The sequence below is a fragment of the Microcebus murinus genome, chromosome 14 (assembly GCF_040939455.1).
Source record: "Microcebus murinus isolate Inina chromosome 14, M.murinus_Inina_mat1.0, whole genome shotgun sequence".
Lineage (NCBI taxonomy): Eukaryota > Metazoa > Chordata > Mammalia > Primates > Cheirogaleidae > Microcebus > Microcebus murinus.
The window spans coordinates 71,431,954-71,450,831 of record NC_134117.1 but is presented as its reverse complement, the minus strand read 5'-3'; the positions used below and the strand labels follow the sequence as shown (position 1 = coordinate 71,450,831).

Sequence of the window (18,878 nt, the reverse complement as noted above, 5' to 3'; positions counted from 1 at the left end):
TGAGCCTGCCCCCTTCTTTACTAGTCAGCTTGCTTGTTCCTGAGCATTTTGGTTTTGGGCAACAAAGTCATATACTTGGTAGAGTTTTAAGCTCTGGAGATTTCATACCTAGAATGCCTCTATTTTATAGAAGGGTCAGTCTTGGGAAATTTCTCCACAGTTTTCTGTAAGGATCAGAGAAGCACAGGTGGGGAAAACATATGCCATGCAAACACACAACATGCAAGAACATGCAGCGTAGCAGTGCACGAACATCCTCTCATGACCACTTTGCTGTGCGGCGGAGACACGCAATCATCTGAGGGTTAATGTCCTCGTCTGTGAAGTGAGTGCAGGGATGATTAGGGGCGTGTTGTTATAGGAGAGGACCGGGACAGCGAGGCCGTGCCCCTTGTTGCAGAGGAAAGGGTTTCTTTTGGACTTCACGTAGCCAGCTCCTCCGTCACCACTGCAGCCGACATCAGGAGTGCTTACAATGAGGTGGACAGCCGCCTGATTGCCAAAGAGGTGCGTGTTCCGCCTTCCCTTGCTGCTCCCTGTTGGAACCTTGGTCTCATGGCTTGCTTCAGCGTCCAGTGCTTCAGGAAACACTAATTCGTGTTTGCACGTATGTAGATGGGTGTGCACATGTGTGCTTCCCACTTCACCTGTTAAAATACCCTATGGCTCCCCGCCCATTATCATCCCCCAAGAATAGACTTTTTATTTATATTTCCTCAGGGAAGAAAGTGGGTACTCTCCCTGGTAGAGCAAGAACAAATGGGATATTTTAAATACTTTGATTGAGGACACTACTGAGCTTCCCTGGGCCTGGGTGCTGATGGCCTACTAACACTGAACACTGTTCTTTGAGTCGCTGTGATTTTCTCTTTTTAAAAAGCAATAGGCTTGCAAAACAATAAGCAGACATGTTTGTGGATGATAATGCCATTAGATTTGCTTCCTAATTTCTGCACAAATATCTCTTTTGTCTAGTGCAGATGAATTTTTGCTGATTTGTTTTTATTGTCTTCACCCCCATGGACAGAAGTTCCCCCAGAGCACGAGCTAGGTTGGGTTGATATCGAAGCTCTGCTGTCCCGCAACATACTTTCTGATGGAGGAGGCCAGGATTCCTGTCCTTTTGCTTCTCTGAAACCTGCAGAGGTCAGGCTTGCAGAGAAGGTGGCAGCCCTCACCTCAGAAGCACTGTTTCACCTGTGGGTGTCCTTGGGTCCTTCTTGCTCTCATTAGCTGCTCACTGTGAGCATGGGGGACATTGGTGGCACAGACTGTGTAACTGAAGCTGCTCGCTTACAATTAAGACATAGCCTGGAGGCAGGACACATGAGCCTGAGGTTTGACCTCAGTCCCCTGACACTGGGTTATTACTCACTCACTGATAGTCACTGATGGAGTTCTAGCACCGGGCCAGACCTCGGGCTGCCTGCCACCCAGGGGATCATGAACAACACCTCTCCTTTTCCAGGAATTTCTTAGGAGTAATTGTTGCTTATTTCTCTAGATGAACATTTTATCCCGTGACAATGTCACGCCTGTGTTGTTGCTGAGAAACTGTGCTAGCCACCTGTCAGGTTCGCTGCGAACCATTGGAGCCGTTGCTGTGGGCCAGTTAGGTATGTCAGGCCGTGAGTCTTCACTGCTGTTTGGGGAGGAGGGCTTTGCTGTCGCCGCCTGTGCACTCTGGAATTCTGGAGCAGCAGGCAGGATGGAACACTCCAGGGACCCAGGATGGTGAGGGCCAGGGCTGGGAGAAAACCCAGCCAAACCCAGTTGGCTTTCCAGAGAGCGTGGAGACCAGTTCACCTGGCCACATCTGACAGTCGGCAGTGAACTCAGCTGCTGAGCAGGCCGACACCCATGCACAACGGGAGTCTGTCCATATAGTGAGCACAGGGGGCCTTTGAGCTGAGGCGATGGCCGTGGTCATTTGAGTGGAGTCTGCTGGTCATCACTCCAACCAGGCAACAGCAATGCAGCAAGTCGGTCAAGGCTCCAGCCCAGCAGGATCTCGAGGGTAGGTAGGAGCCAGTGGTTGTCAGAGCAGTTGGGAAACTGAGGCTCAGCGAGTGTCTGGCTCACCCAGCACACTGGACTCAAGGTAGAAGGTGGCGCTCTGAAAGACTCTAGGCTATTCAGCCTTTCGATGACCAAGGAAGGACTCAGCACACTGTCTCTCAGCCACCTAAGACGTTCAGAGCCCGCTCCCCTTCCTCCCAGCCGTCCCAGGCACTCTCCACTGTGAGGAAGCTTACAGGCTGGTGAGATGCCCCTTTGTCCCGCAGGGGTGAGAGTGTTCCACTCCAGCCCTGCTGCCAGCAGCCTGGACTTCGTTGGCGGGCCTGCCATCCTCCTGGGCCTCATCTCCTTAGCGACAGACGACCACACCATGTACGCGGCTATGAAAGTCCTGCACTCGGTCCTGACCAGTAACGCCATGTGTGACCGCCTGATGCGGCACCTCTGCGGGTACGAGGTAATCCGCCCTCCCGTCTGAGCCTGGGACTCCCAAAGGGCTGTCGACCCCAAGGACGAGGGATGGGCTCGCTCACCCCAGCGCCGTGCGCCCCAGGGTGGTTTCTGGAGAAGGGCAGCGAAGGTTCCGGGTTCAGAGACCAGCGTCAGCAAGGCGGGGGAGGGCCAGGTGACAGCCAGCCTGAGAGAAGCACTGTGTGGATGGGCATGTCACCTGTCCACAGCTTCTGGTCCCTCTCACTGACAAGTTCAGGCGTCACTGTGGTCTCCCACTGTGTCTCCAGCATGTTGTCTAAGAGCCCAGGCTGCGCAGCAGACCGCCAGGGCCGAAATCCTGCCTCTTCCTCTAACTTGTATTTAACCTTGGATGAGTTATTTTTCTCTGCCTCGGTTTCCTCACCTGTGAGATATGGACTGCCATACCTCCTGTATTACAGGGATGCAGTGGGGATTAGAGGATTTAATATAAGTGAAGGGGTTAGAATTCTGCCTGGCCCAGAATATGTACTCAATAAATGTGAACCATTTTTAGTTCTTGATCTCTTTGTGCCTCAGTTCCTTCATGTGTAAAATGGGGACAATAACAGCACCTGTTTTGTAGAGCTGTGAGGGTTACACAAGTCAGTGTGTGCTGAGAGCTTAGACGAGCACCTGCACAGACGCACTGCTGGGGATAGCTTCCCGCCATCTTCATTGCCCCTCACACTCGCCAAAGTGAGCTGAGACACGCCCCCAGTGCCTTCCCCGCGGCTGGGGCATGGCCAATGAGGAGTGAGGAGGGGCCGGCTGAGGGCGGAGTCTCGGCAAGGCCACTGGGACAGGCAGCCAGTGGTGGCTCCTCCTGGCACAGGGGTGCTGGGAGAGAAAGCCTCCTGTCCCTTTGGCTCCCAAGTCAGAGTTTGAGCAGAAGGCCATATGGTGTCACTCTTACCCCTGGGCTCTCCTCATCTCACCTCTGCACCTGCACAGTTGCACGGCAGCCCCTGCTCTGGTCTCTCCCTCACAGACCACTGGCACCAGTTACACCCCCATGGTGCAAATATGCCGGTGCCTCTCCCATGTGCAAACCCTTCAAAGGCTCCAGACCACTGACACTATATTCCAAACTCCTTATACAGGCTTCCAAAGCCTTTCAAAACTGGCCACCAACTTATCCTTCCAGCCCTATCTCCCACCCACCGAATGCTTCACACTGAATGCTCCCACCTCCCAAATCCTGCACCATCATGAGTTGCTGAACCTTGGTACCTGTGCCCATGGCTTGGCCCCTCTCCCGTTCTCCCCAGATGCACTCCTTCCATCTTCCCAGATTGAGCTCAAATGGCAGAGGTGGCACCTCCCCTCCCAGCTGGTGGGCGGCCACTCCCGGGCCCAGGGCAGTGTGGGCACCCTAGACTCAGCTGCTCTTGCCCCTGTGCTGTGACGACCAATCTGCACACACTCACTGGACTGGGAGCTCCCGGAAGTCTTGGCATTTCTCATTCTTTGCCAGTGTATCATTGGCACCATCAAGACACTCAGTACGTATTTTGGAATAAGTGAATGAGTATGTCTGGGTTTATACTAAAACTCAGGAATTGGGGCTTTTGTTATATAAGTTTTATTTGATTATATTGTTAGGGGATTTAGTCTAATATAGCACAAGGATATCTGCTGTGGTTAGGGATTTTGATAATTATTGTGAGCATTTCTTAAAAGGTACAAGGCAGTTCCTGCCCCTATGGGTTTATCTAGAAGGATAAAATAAAACAAGTACCAAAATATTGTAATTTTAACATAAATGAAAATGCAGTAGGTGACCAAGTTCCCTGTGACTCGGTGGTTGCCCAGCTGTCTTGCCGGCAGCTCTGAGCTGCACAGAGCCGGACGGCCTGGCGCTCGCTGCCGCCTGCTTGCTGCGCACTGCAGGGCAGGGCCGGCCTGCAGCGAGCTCTCGGCGCGCTCTCAGCGCGGGTTCGGGAGTCGGAACAGCGCCGTGAGAAGGTGACGCGCACAGTGGCTGACATCACACACGGCTAGGCGGTCCAAAAGAGCTTCGTTGGAACGGAGGGCCCTGGACACTGGGTGGCTGAGTGTCTAGGCAGAGGGGCAGAGTCAAGGAGAAGCCCGTGTGTGGAATTGATTTACTCCACTTACGAGCACTGACACCTCCCAGGACCAGGCACTAAGCCACTGGGGACACAGCGTGAACAAACGGCTTCTGTCCCTCCCCTCGTGGGTCGTACTGTTAATGAGGTGGACAGAAAAATACTATTAGTGTGAGAGGGAGACTCCCAAATACTGCATTTGAGCAAAGAGCCCTCAGATTCAAGAGTTATTGTACCTTTACACATGAAGTTCGAAAAGGGAAATTTTAAAATTCTTCTGATTTATAAAAGGACACATTTCAAATATTCATGTTTTTGAAGAAATCAAAAGAAGCTGGGGAGTGGTAGGGGAGGTGGGGAAGGGCAGCTCTGAGTGAAGAAATAGGGTTATTTTATTTTATTTTTTGACTTCCTTGCCCACTCTTTATAAGGTAGAACCTCCGTCCTCCCTCATCCCTTTCTAGACATCCTCTCACTTTGCGTTTCTTTGTCACCTGCGTGCCCAACTGCATGACGTCTGTTTACCTGTCCCCATGTTTGTGGTCTGTTCGCCCCCGGACCCGTGCTCTGGGAGGGAGGTGCACCTGCTTGTTTGCCTCTGTGCCCTAGAACTTGGGCTCCACCGCTGGTGCTCAGTGAGAGTTTGGGGCTGAGTTCATGAACGGAAACAAGGGCCTGCAGTTAGACGGTTTGCTCGGCAGTGGCTCTCTTCGCTTTTAAGTTTTACTCTGGGTTTACCTGCTGTATTTCTGGTTGGATTAAAGGGCATAAACTGCTCAGAGAGGTTATCTCCATCTGACTGATCCACCGCCCCTTCTCAGAGTAGGCGACAGCCAGCTGAGTTTGATGGGATAGCTGTTCCCAAGGCGGGAAAGAAGGACAGTGTTCCGACTAGCATTAGCAGCGCTCAAGGGATCCGGCACGGGTCCCTGCACGTGGCCGGAGGAAGGGATGGTTGTGGAGCAGTGCACAGCAGGCCAGAGGGAGGGGAGGAGAGCGCCTGACTCTGCTACTGCAAGGAGTGTGGATTCTGTCTCCAAGGTGACAGGCAGCCATCGGCAGGCTCGGAACAGGGAAACGGATGAGTGATGCTTTAGAGTGCCCCTTGACGTCAGTGTGGAAGATGGCTTGGAGGGGTGAGATTCAAGCAGGGCATCGGGGTAGAACCCCACAGGATACGAGACTGTGCCCTCGGACCTGGAGCATCTCAGGATTGGCGATCAGTCTGGACAGGTGGCACTGAGGTAGCCAGGGCTATGTGCCCAGAGGGTGCAGATAGGAGGGGAGGAAGACATCAGGGACATGCTCAGTTGGAAATGTTTGTGAGACTTTGGAGGTGAGATGCCAAGTAGGCTAGATGGCTCTTGAGCTCAGAGGGGCAGGCTGGGCTGGAAGTGTACATGCGAGGATCTTCAACGTTATGATGATGATATTTAATCCAAGGAAATTGATGAGATAGTCAAAGAGAAGGAATAGAGAAGAGAAGAGGAGAGGACTGAGGAGGAAGCAACGAGGCACTCCCTACACAGGGGTTGGAAATATTAACACCCAGTAAAGGAGATTGAGAGGAAAGAGGGGAGAGAAACCACAGAGCGTTTTGTCAAGGAATCTGAAAGAAGCAAGTGCTTCTGGCAGGTGGGTGTGGTCAAACAATGCTAAATGCTGATAAATAGTGTGGCAAACTAAAGACAGAGGTGTCACCGCTGGACATGGCCACCTGGAAATCACTGGTGGCCTTTCTGGGGAAGGTGGGCAGGTGGGAGCAGCAGCTGCTGAGGTGGGTTGAAGAGAGAACAGGAGGTGAGTCACAGAGCCAGAGTGTGCCAAGGGTGCTTTCTAGAAGGCTGCCTGGGAAGGGGAGGAGTGGGGGCAGAGGCAGAGGGAGTAGGCATCAAGGGATGGCTGGTTTTCAGAAGAGAGAGCATGTTTGCGCCTGGAGTAAAGTGACCCAGAAGGGAAAGGAAGGCGGGAGGGGAGGCTGGGAGAGAAGAACTATCCCAAAGAACAGTGTCTTTGAGCTGTCTTGAGGTGACACCTGTTTTGAGGTGACAGGTGGGATCAGAGGCCAGGCGGATGGGAGCCCTGCTCGCAGCAGGAAGGGTTGTGACACAGGCATCGGTGGGTCTGGCATGGGAAGGCAGGGGTGTTCAGTCTGATGGCTTCTGTCTTCTCAGCAGAGGATGAGGCTGGGCGGTGGGAGGGGAGAGAGGTGAGAGGAGAAATAATGAAATCATGGTCCTCAGGACAAGAGAAACCAGCTCATTAGAAAAGCAGAATTGGACTGCCAGGCCCAACTAGGTACCAGTTTGACATTTGACACTAGTAATATGACGTGAAGCCAGTCAGCCTGAGAGTGTGACGTTTCTCAGGCAACCTTTGGCCCTCCTAATTATGTCTTGGTGGGGCTGGGGAGATTGGTCCGATTTCAGATATGTGGAAAAAGTGACCAGAACAACCTGAAAAGACATTGAGTATTGCTGATCATAAGCAAGAGTTCCCAAGGGTGCATGGAGAGAGCACGTCAGCAGGACAGGGAGGGGGCGGCTGTGCTGCAGCTGGGGATGGGGAATTGAGCTGGGGGTGACAGGCACCGAGAGTCTAGGTGACAAGGGTGAGGACCCAGATGCTGACAGGTTGCTGGGCGGCCTGATTCATGTGTGACGGAGGTCAGTAGAGCAGTGAGGTTCGGTGGGACCCGTCTTCTTAGTTCCTGAGATGAGTGGAGACACTAAACCTGCTGCTGGGAGCCCAGCACATCCACCTGGAATGGACGCAACGCATGGCCGGCTTCCCAGGGGCTAGTGTGGCGGGAAGGCACGTCTGGTGGCTGCAGCTTGAAGCGAGGTTGGGCATACCCGGGCTTGTGGGCAGGCAGGAGCTTCCTGGTGATGCAGCACCGTTTATGGGGCGGTTCTGCATGCAAAGGATCCAGTAACAGAAAATTAGACCAAGTCCTGAGGAACCAAGGAGGAGGCAGAAGAGAGTGGTGTTCTGGAAACATGGACAAGATTCAGGGAGCAGCAGGGGCCCAGCGAATGGCTAAACCATAGCACAGAAGAGTGGACACTAGCTGGGAAGCAGCCTTGGACACTGGTCCATGTTTTCTTCTGAGAACGGGGGATGAAGGATGGTAGCAGCAGAGAGCAGAGGGTCTTCCACTGGGCTGACGGCGGGTGCTGTCAGCAGGAGCAGGGGGAAGGAGCTCTGAGGATGCATTTATGAGGAAAATGCTGTGTGTTTCAACCTTTTCAGGTAATGGCATTGCTCCTGAGGAGAAAGGTCTCTCTCCTGAACCACCGGATCTTTCAGCTGGTGCTCTCGGTTGCTGGCACCGCAGAACTGGGCTTCAGGCCATCCGCCATCTCCAACGTTGGTGTCTTCCAACACATCCTCTGCAATTTCGAGGTAAATCGAGACTGGCCCTTAGCCCTTCAAGGGGGAGTGTTTGTGCGAGAGCGAGTAATGGTAAAACATGTGAAAAAGGCTGCAGTTTCCTCTAAATTCAGGTCAGCTTCCCTGATAGTCATGATTGTAGTGAGAGGGAAAACCACAAAAGTTTTGGAGTCCAAAGGCCCTGATTTATAATTAAATCCTGCCACCCATGGGCTGTGGCCTCGGGCAAGTCTCTTGTTCCCTCTGAACCTCACTCTGTTCTTGTGTGAAATGGAGACCATCATCTCTTCTTCACGGGTTGTCGTGGAGGTTAAACCAGATCATGTCTGGGAAAGGATTGTAGAGCTGTAATGTAGCATATACAAATGAGAGTTAAGAAAAAGGATCCCAATTTCTTTGGATGGTGCTTTGCCGTTTCCAAATGATCCTTTAAAGGGATGGCTTGAGAGATGCTGAAAGACATGCCTGGCAACGGAGGAGCGTGACACAGGACCATTTGGGGAGGATCAATCCATTCACGAAGCATCATTTACTGAGCATGCACTGGGTCAGGGATTGGCCATGTGCTGGAGATACAGCAGTGAACAGGGCCATCTTCCCCACAGCCAGATGGGCCTGGGACACAGCAAAGGTGACACTGCAATGTGCTAGGTCCCACAGTGAGTCAGGCACAGGGCATCTGGGAAGTGGGAGTGAGAGGACAGTTAGTTTAGTTGTAGGGATCAAGAATTCTGGGACTGAGTCTGGTAGAATTCAAGGGGGAAAGAACCTTCCAGGTGGATCATGTGCACTTTTTGCAGATATGCCAGGGTGCAAGCAGGCATCAGGATTTGAGACAAATGGCTTGGTAGGGGCCTGCAGGTTCGTGTTGACTGCAGGAGGGGAAGGGAGAAAGGACAGACCCAAGGTGCTAACCTGCACAGTCTGTGCTTCCGCCTGTACATGTTGATATCTGTGGAAGTATTTTAAAAACTGTTTATTTGCTTAGTAAAAATTAATATATATGTTTAGTTTATTACAGAATATTTTTAAATTACAGAAAAATGGGAGGAAACCCTCCTCTTTGCAAGACCCAGTCAACTGTTGTCAAATTTGGATGCATTCTCCTGTAGTATGTCCTATGCACAACATATGTTTTTAATCATAGTAACTATTATACTGTATCAGTTAGAGTGCTGCCTTATCTTACATAACAAAAAATTTTTATCATTTTCATTATAAACATTTCCATTGAGGTCAGATAATGCTTGGTTGTATAGAGGGTTTCTTCACCATTCTCCTATTGTCAAATTCTTAGATTATTCCTATATTTTATTGTTATAAATGCTTCTATAGACAACAGTTTTGTGTATATATTTCTCCAATTTTTAGTAAGAAAGATTTTTTATTGTTTGGAAACCTAATAAATAAGGCCAGTTATAGACAATAGGATATTTAATCTCTATTGCTTATACTGACCCACTCTATGAAACCAAAAGATGACACATATTTTATAATAAATTATCAAAGTTGAATGATGAAAATAAAGCCTTTATAAACAATTTTTAGATTGTTGACAAGTTTTGCCAAACTTCTGATATTTAAGGATATTAACTGAGGGATGGCATGAGACTTTTAGTTATATGATTCTGGTGACAAGAGCCCGAGGCAGCAGCGTCAGTGTTGAGATGGCTACAGCAATCCAGCAGGAAGATTCTGAACCCTGAACTGAGACAAAGGCAGTGGGATAAAGAGAAGAGTTAGTGAAAAGTCAGGACGTGAACTAGAAGAGATTTGGAGCCAAATGACAAGGGAAATGCTATGTATCGAAACAGCATTGCGCCGCAGGGAAGGCGAGACCGGAGCGAGACTCATAGGCAGCCATGTGTGTGTTAGAAGAAAGAGCATTTAAAATGGATGAACAGAGCCTCCAGGCTGAAGAGCTAGAATGATCAAACAAACAAAAACAAAACTCGGAGAAAGAAGGAAGGAAAAATATACATGAGAACATAAGTTAATAAAATGGGAAAGAAAATATATACACAGGATCAACAAGGCCACTTACTGGTTCCCCTAAAACACACAAACCTCTGTTAAGATTGGTCAGTCAGGAAAAACAGAGAGAGGGCGCATGCGAATCATGGAGGAAGGGAAGGGGGCGCTGGAGGGAATGAACAATTAGAAAAGTACCAAGGAAACAGGATCAAACACTGTGTGCCAGTGAGTTAGACAAGTTAGCTCATTTGAACCATCTCACAGAAAACTTAAGTTTTCAGAGTTCACTCAAACAGAAATAAAAAAGCTCAACGATCTCAAAACCATCAAACAAACGGAATCACTTTCTAAAATCTGTAGGAACAAAAACATTCAGAAAGGAAGTCCAGGCCCAGGGGTCCACAGGGCAAACCTACCAGTCAGGCATAGGCTCTTCCAAGCCCTGTACATGGAGGGAGATGCAAGGGGAGCGAAGGAGGGACAGGGAGATGTGAGGGGTGGGAAGGGGGGACAGGGAGATGTGAGGGGAGGGAATGGGGGACAGGGAGATGTGAGGGGAGGGAAGGAGGGACAGGGAGATGTGAGGGGAGGGAAGGAGGGACAGGGAGATGTGAGGGGAGGGAAGGAGAGACTGGGAGCTGTGAGGGGTGGGAAAGGGGGACAGGGAGATGTGAGGGGAGGGAAGGAGAGACTGGGAGATGTGAGGGGTGGGAAGGGGGGACAGGGAGATGTGAGGGGAGGGAATGGGGGACAGGGAGATGTGAGGGGAGGGAAGGAGGGACAGGGAGATGTGAGGGGAGGGAAGGAGGGACAGGGAGATGTGAGGGGAGGGAAGGAGAGACTGGGAGCTGTGAGGGGTGGGAAAGGGGGACAGGGAGATGTGAGGGGAGGGAAGGAGAGACTGGGAGATGTGAGGGGTGGGAAGGGGGGACAGGGAGATGTGAGGGGAGGGAAAGGGGGACAGGGAGATGTGAGGGGAGGGAAGGAGGGACAGGGAGATGTGAGGGGAGGGAATGGGGGACAGGGAGATGTGAGGGGAGGGAAAGGGGGACAGGGAGATGTGAGGGGAGGGAAGGAGGGACAGGGAGATGTGAGGGGAGGGAAGGAGAGACTGGGAGCTGTGAGGGGTGGGAAAGGGGGACAGGGAGATGTGAGGGGAGGGAAGGGGGGACAGGGAGATGTGAGGGGAGGGAAGGAGAGACTGGGAGATGTGAGGGGAGGGAAAGGGGGACAGGGAGCTGTGAGGGATGGGAAGGGGGGACAGGGAGATGTGAGGGGAGGGAATGGGGGACAGGGAGATGTGAGGGGAGGGAAGGAGGGACAGGGAGCTGAGAGGGGAGTGCAGGAGGGACAAGGAGATGAGAGGGGAGGGAAGGAGGGACAGGGAGATGTGAGGAGAGGGAAGGAGGGACAAGGAGATGAGAGGCGAGGGAAGGAGGGACAGGGAGATGTGAGGGGAGGGAAGGAGGGACAGGGAGCTGTGAGGAGAGGGAAGGAGGGACAAGGAGATGAGAGGGGAGGGAAGGAGGGACAGGGAGATGTGAGGAGAGGGAAGGAGGGACAAGGAGATGAGAGGCGAGGGAAGGAGGGACAGGGAGATGTGAGGGGAGGGAAGGAGGGACAGGGAGCTGTGAGGAGAGGGAAGGAGGGACAAGGAGATGAGAGGGGAGGGAAGGAGGGACAGGGAGATGTGAGGGGAGGGAAGGAGGGACAGGGAGCTGTGAGGAGAGGGAAGGAGGGACAAGGAGATGAGAGGGGAGGGAAGGAGGGACAGGGAGATGTGAGGAGAGGGAAGGAGGGACAAGGAGATGAGAGGCGAGGGAAGGAGGGACAGGGAGATGTGAGGGGAGGGAAGGAGGGACAAGGAGATGAGAGGCGAGGGAAGGAGGGACAGGGAGATGTGAGGGGAGGGAAGGAGGGACAGGGAGCTGTGAGGAGAGGGAAGGAGGGACAAGGAGATGAGAGGGGAGGGAAGGAGGGACAGGGAGATGTGAGGAGAGGGAAGGAGGGACAAGGAGATGAGAGGCGAGGGAAGGAGGGACAGGGAGATGTGAGGGGAGGGAAGGAGGGACAGGGAGCTGTGAGGAGAGGGAAGGAGGGACAAGGAGATGAGAGGGGAGGGAAGGAGGGACAGGGAGATGTGAGGGGAGGGAAGGAGGGACAGGGAGCTGAGAGGGGAGGGAAGGAGGGACAGGGAGATGAGGGGGGGGGAAGGAGGGACAGGGAGATGTGAGGGGAGGGAAGGGGGGACAGAGAGATGTGAGGGGAGGGAAGGGGTGACAGGGAGATGTGAGGGGAGGGAAGGAAAAACAAGGAGATGTGAGGGCAGGGAAGGGTAGACAGGGAGATGAGAGGGGAGGCATGGAGGGACAGGGAGATGAGAGTGGAGGGAAGGAGGGACAGTGAGATGAGAGTGGAGGGAAGGGGGGACATGGAGATGTGAGGGGAAGGAACGGGGGACAGGGAGATGTGAGTGGTGGAGAAATCGGAAGTAGAGACTCAGAGAGGGATAGGAACTTGAGGGCTGCCAAACTCCTAGTTCTTAAATAAGGGATAGGCCAGCTTGTTTTTGAGAGTGAGGTGATCTTAGGGGTGAAAGAAGAACGACATCTGACACATTATCCATTTAATATTCAAACTAATCTCATCCAGAGATTTTAACACAGTCCTCAATACAGGGTATGTGACACAGGGTAACAATCAAAAGATTCAATCATCTGTGTTTTCCAGAATTCTACTCTATAATTTTCTGAGGAGCCAGGCAACCTAGAATGTGCGTGGCAATTTATTGTTCTAATGTTTTGGAAAGAAATGGGAGAGGCTAGAAACTTATGGGAAGAATAACGGGGTGTAGCATTATTAGACTGACTTTCTCAGTTCTCGCCGCCCGCAGCACTGAGCCTGGCATACGGTTCGTTGACTGCCTGCCTTCATGAATGTCGGCATGCATCCGGAGTGCGCAGGGTTCGTGGGGTCATACCGATGTGCATGTGGGGTGCCGTACCTGGCTAGCCATACCCCCGCTAGAGCTGCATCCGTCCACACCAGCTGTCCCAGTTGGCAGCTGCCCTGCCTCTGTGTGTCTTTGGGCAGTGCCTGTGCTTACAAGGGCTGGAAATCTGTCACTCTGTTCCTGGCTTAAGAGAAATCCACTTATTTTATCTTGGTTTACTTGGCATTCACTCTTTTTAAAAATTTAATGAATCCTTACTAAGTGTCCACTATGTGTCACGTGTGATGTTAGGCTGGGGCATGGGAGAGTGACAGTGCCCGCCTTTGCAGGCCTCCTGATAAACTAGTGTTTGTTTGGGCTCTTTTGCATTCCCTCCTTGGTAAGAGGACAAAGCCGTGGACACCTGCTTAGTTTTAAGTGAGGCTGACTGTTGAGCCTTGGGGTCACTGTCCCGAGGAGATGGCTGTGGGACCTGACATGGAGGCAGGGAGCAGGCTCCACGGTCAGAGCAGGTGGCTTTGAAGCCAGTCTCTGCCGCTTAACCAAAGTGTGGCGCCGGAAAAGTTGTTTCCTCTCTGAGCCTCACTCTCTTCACCTGCTAAATGCAGATAATCTATTTGGGTTCTGTGTTTGGCACCTCTTGCCTTCAATAAATGCTATCAGTTACAAGTGCAAACTCTTTTCGCTGCTATATAAATGTACTCTTAGAGACCTGTGGCGGGCCTTTGGAATTGTCAGTATTTAGAGATGAAAAATGGCAGAGCTCTCTAAAGGGAAATGGAAATGGCATGTGCAGCCATCAACTCTGCCCCAGAGGGACAATTAGCAGCTGCCTTTGTTGACTATGAATGAAAACAACCTGAGTGGTAAACTTCACTTTCGGAATCTCAGTGAATTTCACGTCTTTGTGTCATTTACAGTTTGACAGGCAGGAGAAAGCAAGGCTGGGTTGGGATGCAGGTTTTGTAGATGGGGCAACTGAAGAAGGTGTTGCATGCACCTTGCACAGTCAACACAGGGCAAAGCATGGGGGTTAAGACCTGCTGATACTTCCTGTCCTTCCACTTGCTGGTGGTGCGTGGAGCCTGTCACTCAACCATTCTGTCTCATCCTCTAATTTTTTCATCTGTAAAGTGGGAACACCAGCATTTGCCTTGCAGGATCCAGTGAGGATGAGATGTATTCGGTGTGTGGACACTTGGGCCATGGGCCCATGGCTGGGCAGATGTGGGAAACGGTTAGTGCCAGTGTCCTTGGTTGGAATCTAGACCCACAGTGAAGCGCCAGGCAGCAGCAGAAATGGGGAGAGATGACCTTCTGGGGGAGGCACCCTCTATGCTCGAGAAGTCAGGAGAGCTGGTCTGATTCCAGAACTGCTAAATCATGTTGGTGATTCCACGTTAGAGAATGATATGTCCAGCATCTGGCCTGCTCACATTGCCTACAAACCCTCGTTTGCCATGCCTTAGTTTCAGTGTGTGTTTGTTCTGTCTTCCAGCTCTGGATGAATACAGCAGACAACCTGGAGCTCGCCCTCTTTTCCCATCTTGTGGAAATTCTTCAATCACCAAGGTAGGTTGGGCTTTGGCAGCCTGGGAGTTAGAACTAAAGGCTTCATGCCAAGAATAGAGACTGAGAGGGTGGGAGGGTCAGTAGCTCCTGCCTGCTCCCAGAACAGTAGGTCCCCAGGGGGAAGCACATCCTACCAGTGGCTCACTGCCATGTGCGGGCAGGGCTATTTCTTCTGCTGGTCTCAAGCCTCAGGAAGGCAGGTGCAGAGGGCTTGGAGGCCTCTCCAGCCCCAGTGACTTGCACAAACTGGGGGCTCAGCAAATGTGGCCAGCAAAGCCAACTCTCCCCTTGAGTTCTGACCTTCTCCAAGTCACTTTTTGAATTAGTCAGGGTTCTTTTGGTTGCACATGGCAGAAATATAACTCAATCAGATTAATAAAGGAAAAAAGGAAGGAAAGAAGGAAGGGGGAGGAAGGGAAGAATAGAAGGAGAAAAGAAGGCTGACAGAGGGAATTCAATGGCTCCTACGACTGAAAGGGGCAGATGTTTGCCGGTGGCTGGGTGGTACTCATGTCATTTCATCTCAGCTCTGTCACCGCTCTTGTCTCTGCCTCCTCCACGCTGTCTTTGTGTTGGCAGGCCTTCTTCTCGCCAGCCAGGTGGCTGCTGGGCAGCTCCTCAGGGCATATCCTCAGCTTAGCAGAGTCAGCAGACAGAGCACTTTTTTTATTCGACAGTCCTGGCTCTAGGGTCGTGAGGCCAGGCTGGGAGCATGGCTAACCCTCTGCAGCGAGTGGAAGGGAATTGCAAAAAGGTGATTCCCAAAGCGAGCTGGGAGCTGTGATCCGAATAAGAGAGAAGGGAGGCCGGGAGGCCCGCACATCACCCTGCCTGGCTCCTCACGGATCAGGCTGGCCCAGGGATCATTGGCACCTCTGGTGTGTTGACTGTGTGGACAGACATCGTCCCTTCAGGCAGTTATCATTGAATATCTATCATATGCTCAGCCCCCGCCGTGCCCCTTTCTGAATGCTGAGCTCAGAGGCGAGTGAGACAGTCCGGAGGAGGAGGAGGAGGAGGAGGAGGAGGAACGGACATGCATGCCGCTCGGTGCTGTGCCAGCAAGGGGGCTGGCGGCAGCCAGATTTCCCAGTGGCGTGATGCACATCCTCCTTGTCAAGGGCGTTGCTAGGTCACACTCGGAACTGGGCTGGTTCTGCCTGCTCTGTGTGTCAGGGATGTGGAGCTCAGCAGAATGTAACATGTTAATACCAGAAAAAGATGGCTGGAGAGGAGCAATCCACCCAATTCATGCTGCTTCACCTTTTTTTCGCCCCCACCTTCCACTTTCTTCCTGTACCTGCTCTTGTTCTAAGAAAAAGACATTTACTCTGGGAGCAGTTTTCTTTGGGGAGTAGACTTTACTGGAAACCGGGTTTGTGTATCCTAGGGAGGGATGTGGATGCTTGAATTCTGCCTTTTCTCCTTTGCTCCCAGTGGGGTGTGTATCCACTTTGTGGTTTGGGGCGGGCGGGAGAGTCGCACACGCAGACAGGAGGGCCCGTGCTCCTGGCTGTTGGGAAGTGCTCTTTGGTCACATGAGTGTCTGCTGTCTTTGTTCTGAGTTTTCTGAGGCCAGCACTAGTTTTCCCTGAGGCTCAGAATTTTAAAAATCAATAATTGGGATTTGTCTTTGAAGGTGGTTTCCGGGGGTGGGGGGAGTGGAAGGAACAGGAGGTGAATGCCCCAGTGACTCTGGCACTTGGTGGACACATATTCAATGGTGTCTAGCAGCATCTTGACAAGTTGCCAAGAGAGCATTGGAGTCAGAGGGCCACAGAACAAGCCTAGCTTGGAAAACCTTTTTAGCAGAAATGCAGCAAATTTGGTTCATTCCAGTAAAAGCTTTCACTGCCTCTCTCCTGGGCTCACTAGGGAAGGACCCAGAAATGCTGAAGTTGCTCACCAGGCAGGGCTGATACCTAAGCTCGTCTTCCTCATCAGTGAACCAAGCCTGACCCCCTCCAAGATCCCCACCATCATTGCCATCCTGGGCTGTCAACTGAGGGGCCACTTTAGCATCCAGGACTTGCTCAGGTACTGCATCAAGCTTCCCAGGGGGAAGGGCAGGGCCTCTGGCTATTTTACAAAGGAATACAGGTCCCAGCTATCTCCTGACCACACTCAACCCATCATCACTTGGAACCTTCTAGAGATTTTTGCTCAGGTTTGAGCTTTGGAAAAAGGGATGTGTTTGCTTGAGCCCAAATGGGACAAGCAGGTTTCCCCAGCAGGGCTGTGTGTTCACTGCCCCCTGGTGCTCAGACTCTCCTACTGTGCCCAAGAATTCCAGAATCTCCCCAAGCAAAGCCATGCTCACCAGCGGTGACTTCATATGTCTGCCTGCTGCACACTGCCCAAAGGACAGTCCCCACTGGCACCACATTTAGCCTTTTCTTTCCTTGTCACTATCTGATATATTGATCTGGCAGAGCCAGAGTTAACTTCTCTCATGAATCCTGACAGAGTTTAGAAGTCTCTGGATATATTATATTAATCACACAATAATGTGATTCCCCTCAAACTCTTACTTGAAGACACATTTGGGTAGATCTGTGTAAAAACCAGTCATTTGTGCTCAGCAGACTTGGCTGAGCCCCCTTGAAGTGTGTCCTTCTCTCCCTGCTACATAAAGGGTCGGGCTGTTTATCGTGTACACCCTCAAGCCTTCATCAGTGAACGAGAGGCAGATCTGCGTGGACGGAGCCCCAGACCCTTCCGTGCCTGGTGAGAAGACCTTCCCCAGCGGCCAGTCTAAAGGCAGCGGGACGGCCTCACGAGCCGCTGAGAGGCGGGCATTGTGGAGACATTTTGCAGAGGGAAGAGCTGAGGCAGAGGAAGGGGGAGGTACCCAGGGCTGAGCAGGGGTTACCAGGCAGTGGCTTGGGAGGCCATGGTTTTATGATGAGGGTCACAAATGAAATCAAATCATGCATTCTTGCTTCAAAACCTGGAATGCTTCCAAGGCCTCCAGGATAAAATCAGTCCCTTGTAGATCAGCAGGCAGGATCCTTCATGCTTTGGCCTCTGCCTCCCTCCCTGGTTGAATCTCCTCCCCCCTCCTTTCCCATGAGCCCCACCCCCAGCACTCTGCAGCACTGTGGCCCCAAGTGCGGTGGCCTGCCCTCCGTCCCTGTTTGCACGGGCTGCTCTCCCTAGAGCAATGTCATCCCCAGCGCCCACTGGACGAGCCACTCCCAGTCCCACCACGCCAGTCCAAGTCCCCTCCTCTGTGCTGCTGAAGCCCCTTGGGTTTACTGTAACGTACGGATTTGCGATTTGTTTCTTTGAGTCTCCGTCTTTCCCCAACCCGACGCAGAACAGCAGCCACATTTGTGCAGCGCGCCCTCTGCGAGGGAGGTTGGAAGGAGCAATCATGGCCGTTTTGTCCCCGGCCCTCTGGATTGCACTGTCCAAGATGGGAGCCTCTAAGCAATATGTGGCACTTAAATTTATATTAATTAAAATTAAATGCAATTAAAAATGTAATTCCCCACTCACTAGTCACATTCTAAGAGCTCAATAACCACCTGAGGCTAGTGGCTACTCTATTGGACAGGGCAGATATAAAGCAGTCTTATCATCACAAAAGATTCTCTTGGAAAGCGTTACTTAGTCTAGAAAATTTATATTATATTTTACCTTTAGTTCAAGCCTCAAAGTAGGAATTGCTACTCCCATTTTGCAGATGGAGAAGCTGAAGTTCAATGAGATAAGGAGCTTTAAACAGAGATGGGGCGAGAGTCTAAAGAGAGGAAAATATGACCCCACTTCTCTGAGTTACCTCATCAGTCCTAGTTCTGCAGCCTGGTGTGTGCCCTAAATTGGTTGTGAAACAATCAGCAACCGAGGGAATGAGTGAATTGATACCGGGTTATTAGCCAACCTTCCTCACATGAACTTTGTTCTGAAACTTTCATCTAACCTGACATGCAGAAACATTGTTAACATGTCCTTCAGGGCTTTAATAACACTTTAGAAGTCAAATTTTTCTTCCACTGGCTCTATATCCCTCTGCTATGATTCAGGCTCTGTTTTTAGTGTGACACAGATATGCGAAAGGCCTAGCCTGGAAGAAAGTTGAAAGTAGGAACCAAGGGGAGAAAGACCATCATCTTCACCATTCTGGTCCCAGTAACTCACATAATACCAGCACATAGTAGGTGCTCACAAAATGTTTCAGCCTATGATAATTAAAAAATTCTACTGAAAGATAAATTTGCCCTTATCATTTTTAGAATTTTTAAAAATTTTTTTGGAGGTTGGGCAGCATTGAAGATTTTTCTGATTAAAGGAAACTTTAGGAACATTTTATGAAATTCTTTGTGAGCATTGTATTGAAGTCTAGAATCAAATGCCAAAAACCTGGGTCCCATCCATGCCACAATTCTTGAGTGAACTAAGCATTTGGTGAATATGATTGC

General features: G+C 51.3%; 1 protein-coding gene across 6 annotated transcripts in view; it reads left to right on the top strand.

Annotated features, from left to right (window-relative positions):
• Window positions 1-18,878, top strand: part of LOC142875570 (WD repeat- and FYVE domain-containing protein 4-like) — a 303,723-nt gene that overhangs the window by 114,979 nt on the left and 169,866 nt on the right. For 4 of the 6 annotated variants that reach the window (XM_076010232.1, XM_076010230.1, XM_076010231.1 and 1 more), the window contains exons 21-27: window positions 362-507; window positions 1,505-1,616; window positions 2,286-2,476; window positions 7,815-7,967; window positions 14,381-14,454; window positions 16,330-16,491; window positions 17,090-17,181. In XM_076010232.1, the coding sequence (XP_075866347.1) occupies window positions 362-507; window positions 1,505-1,616; window positions 2,286-2,476; window positions 7,815-7,967; window positions 14,381-14,454; window positions 16,330-16,491; window positions 17,090-17,181 (930 nt within the window). Of the gene's footprint in view, window positions 1-361; window positions 508-1,504; window positions 1,617-2,285; window positions 2,477-7,814; window positions 7,968-14,380; window positions 14,455-16,329; window positions 16,492-17,089; window positions 17,182-18,878 lie in introns of those variants that run through there. The other 2 variants (XM_076010234.1, XM_076010235.1) reach the window with 2 other exon arrangements.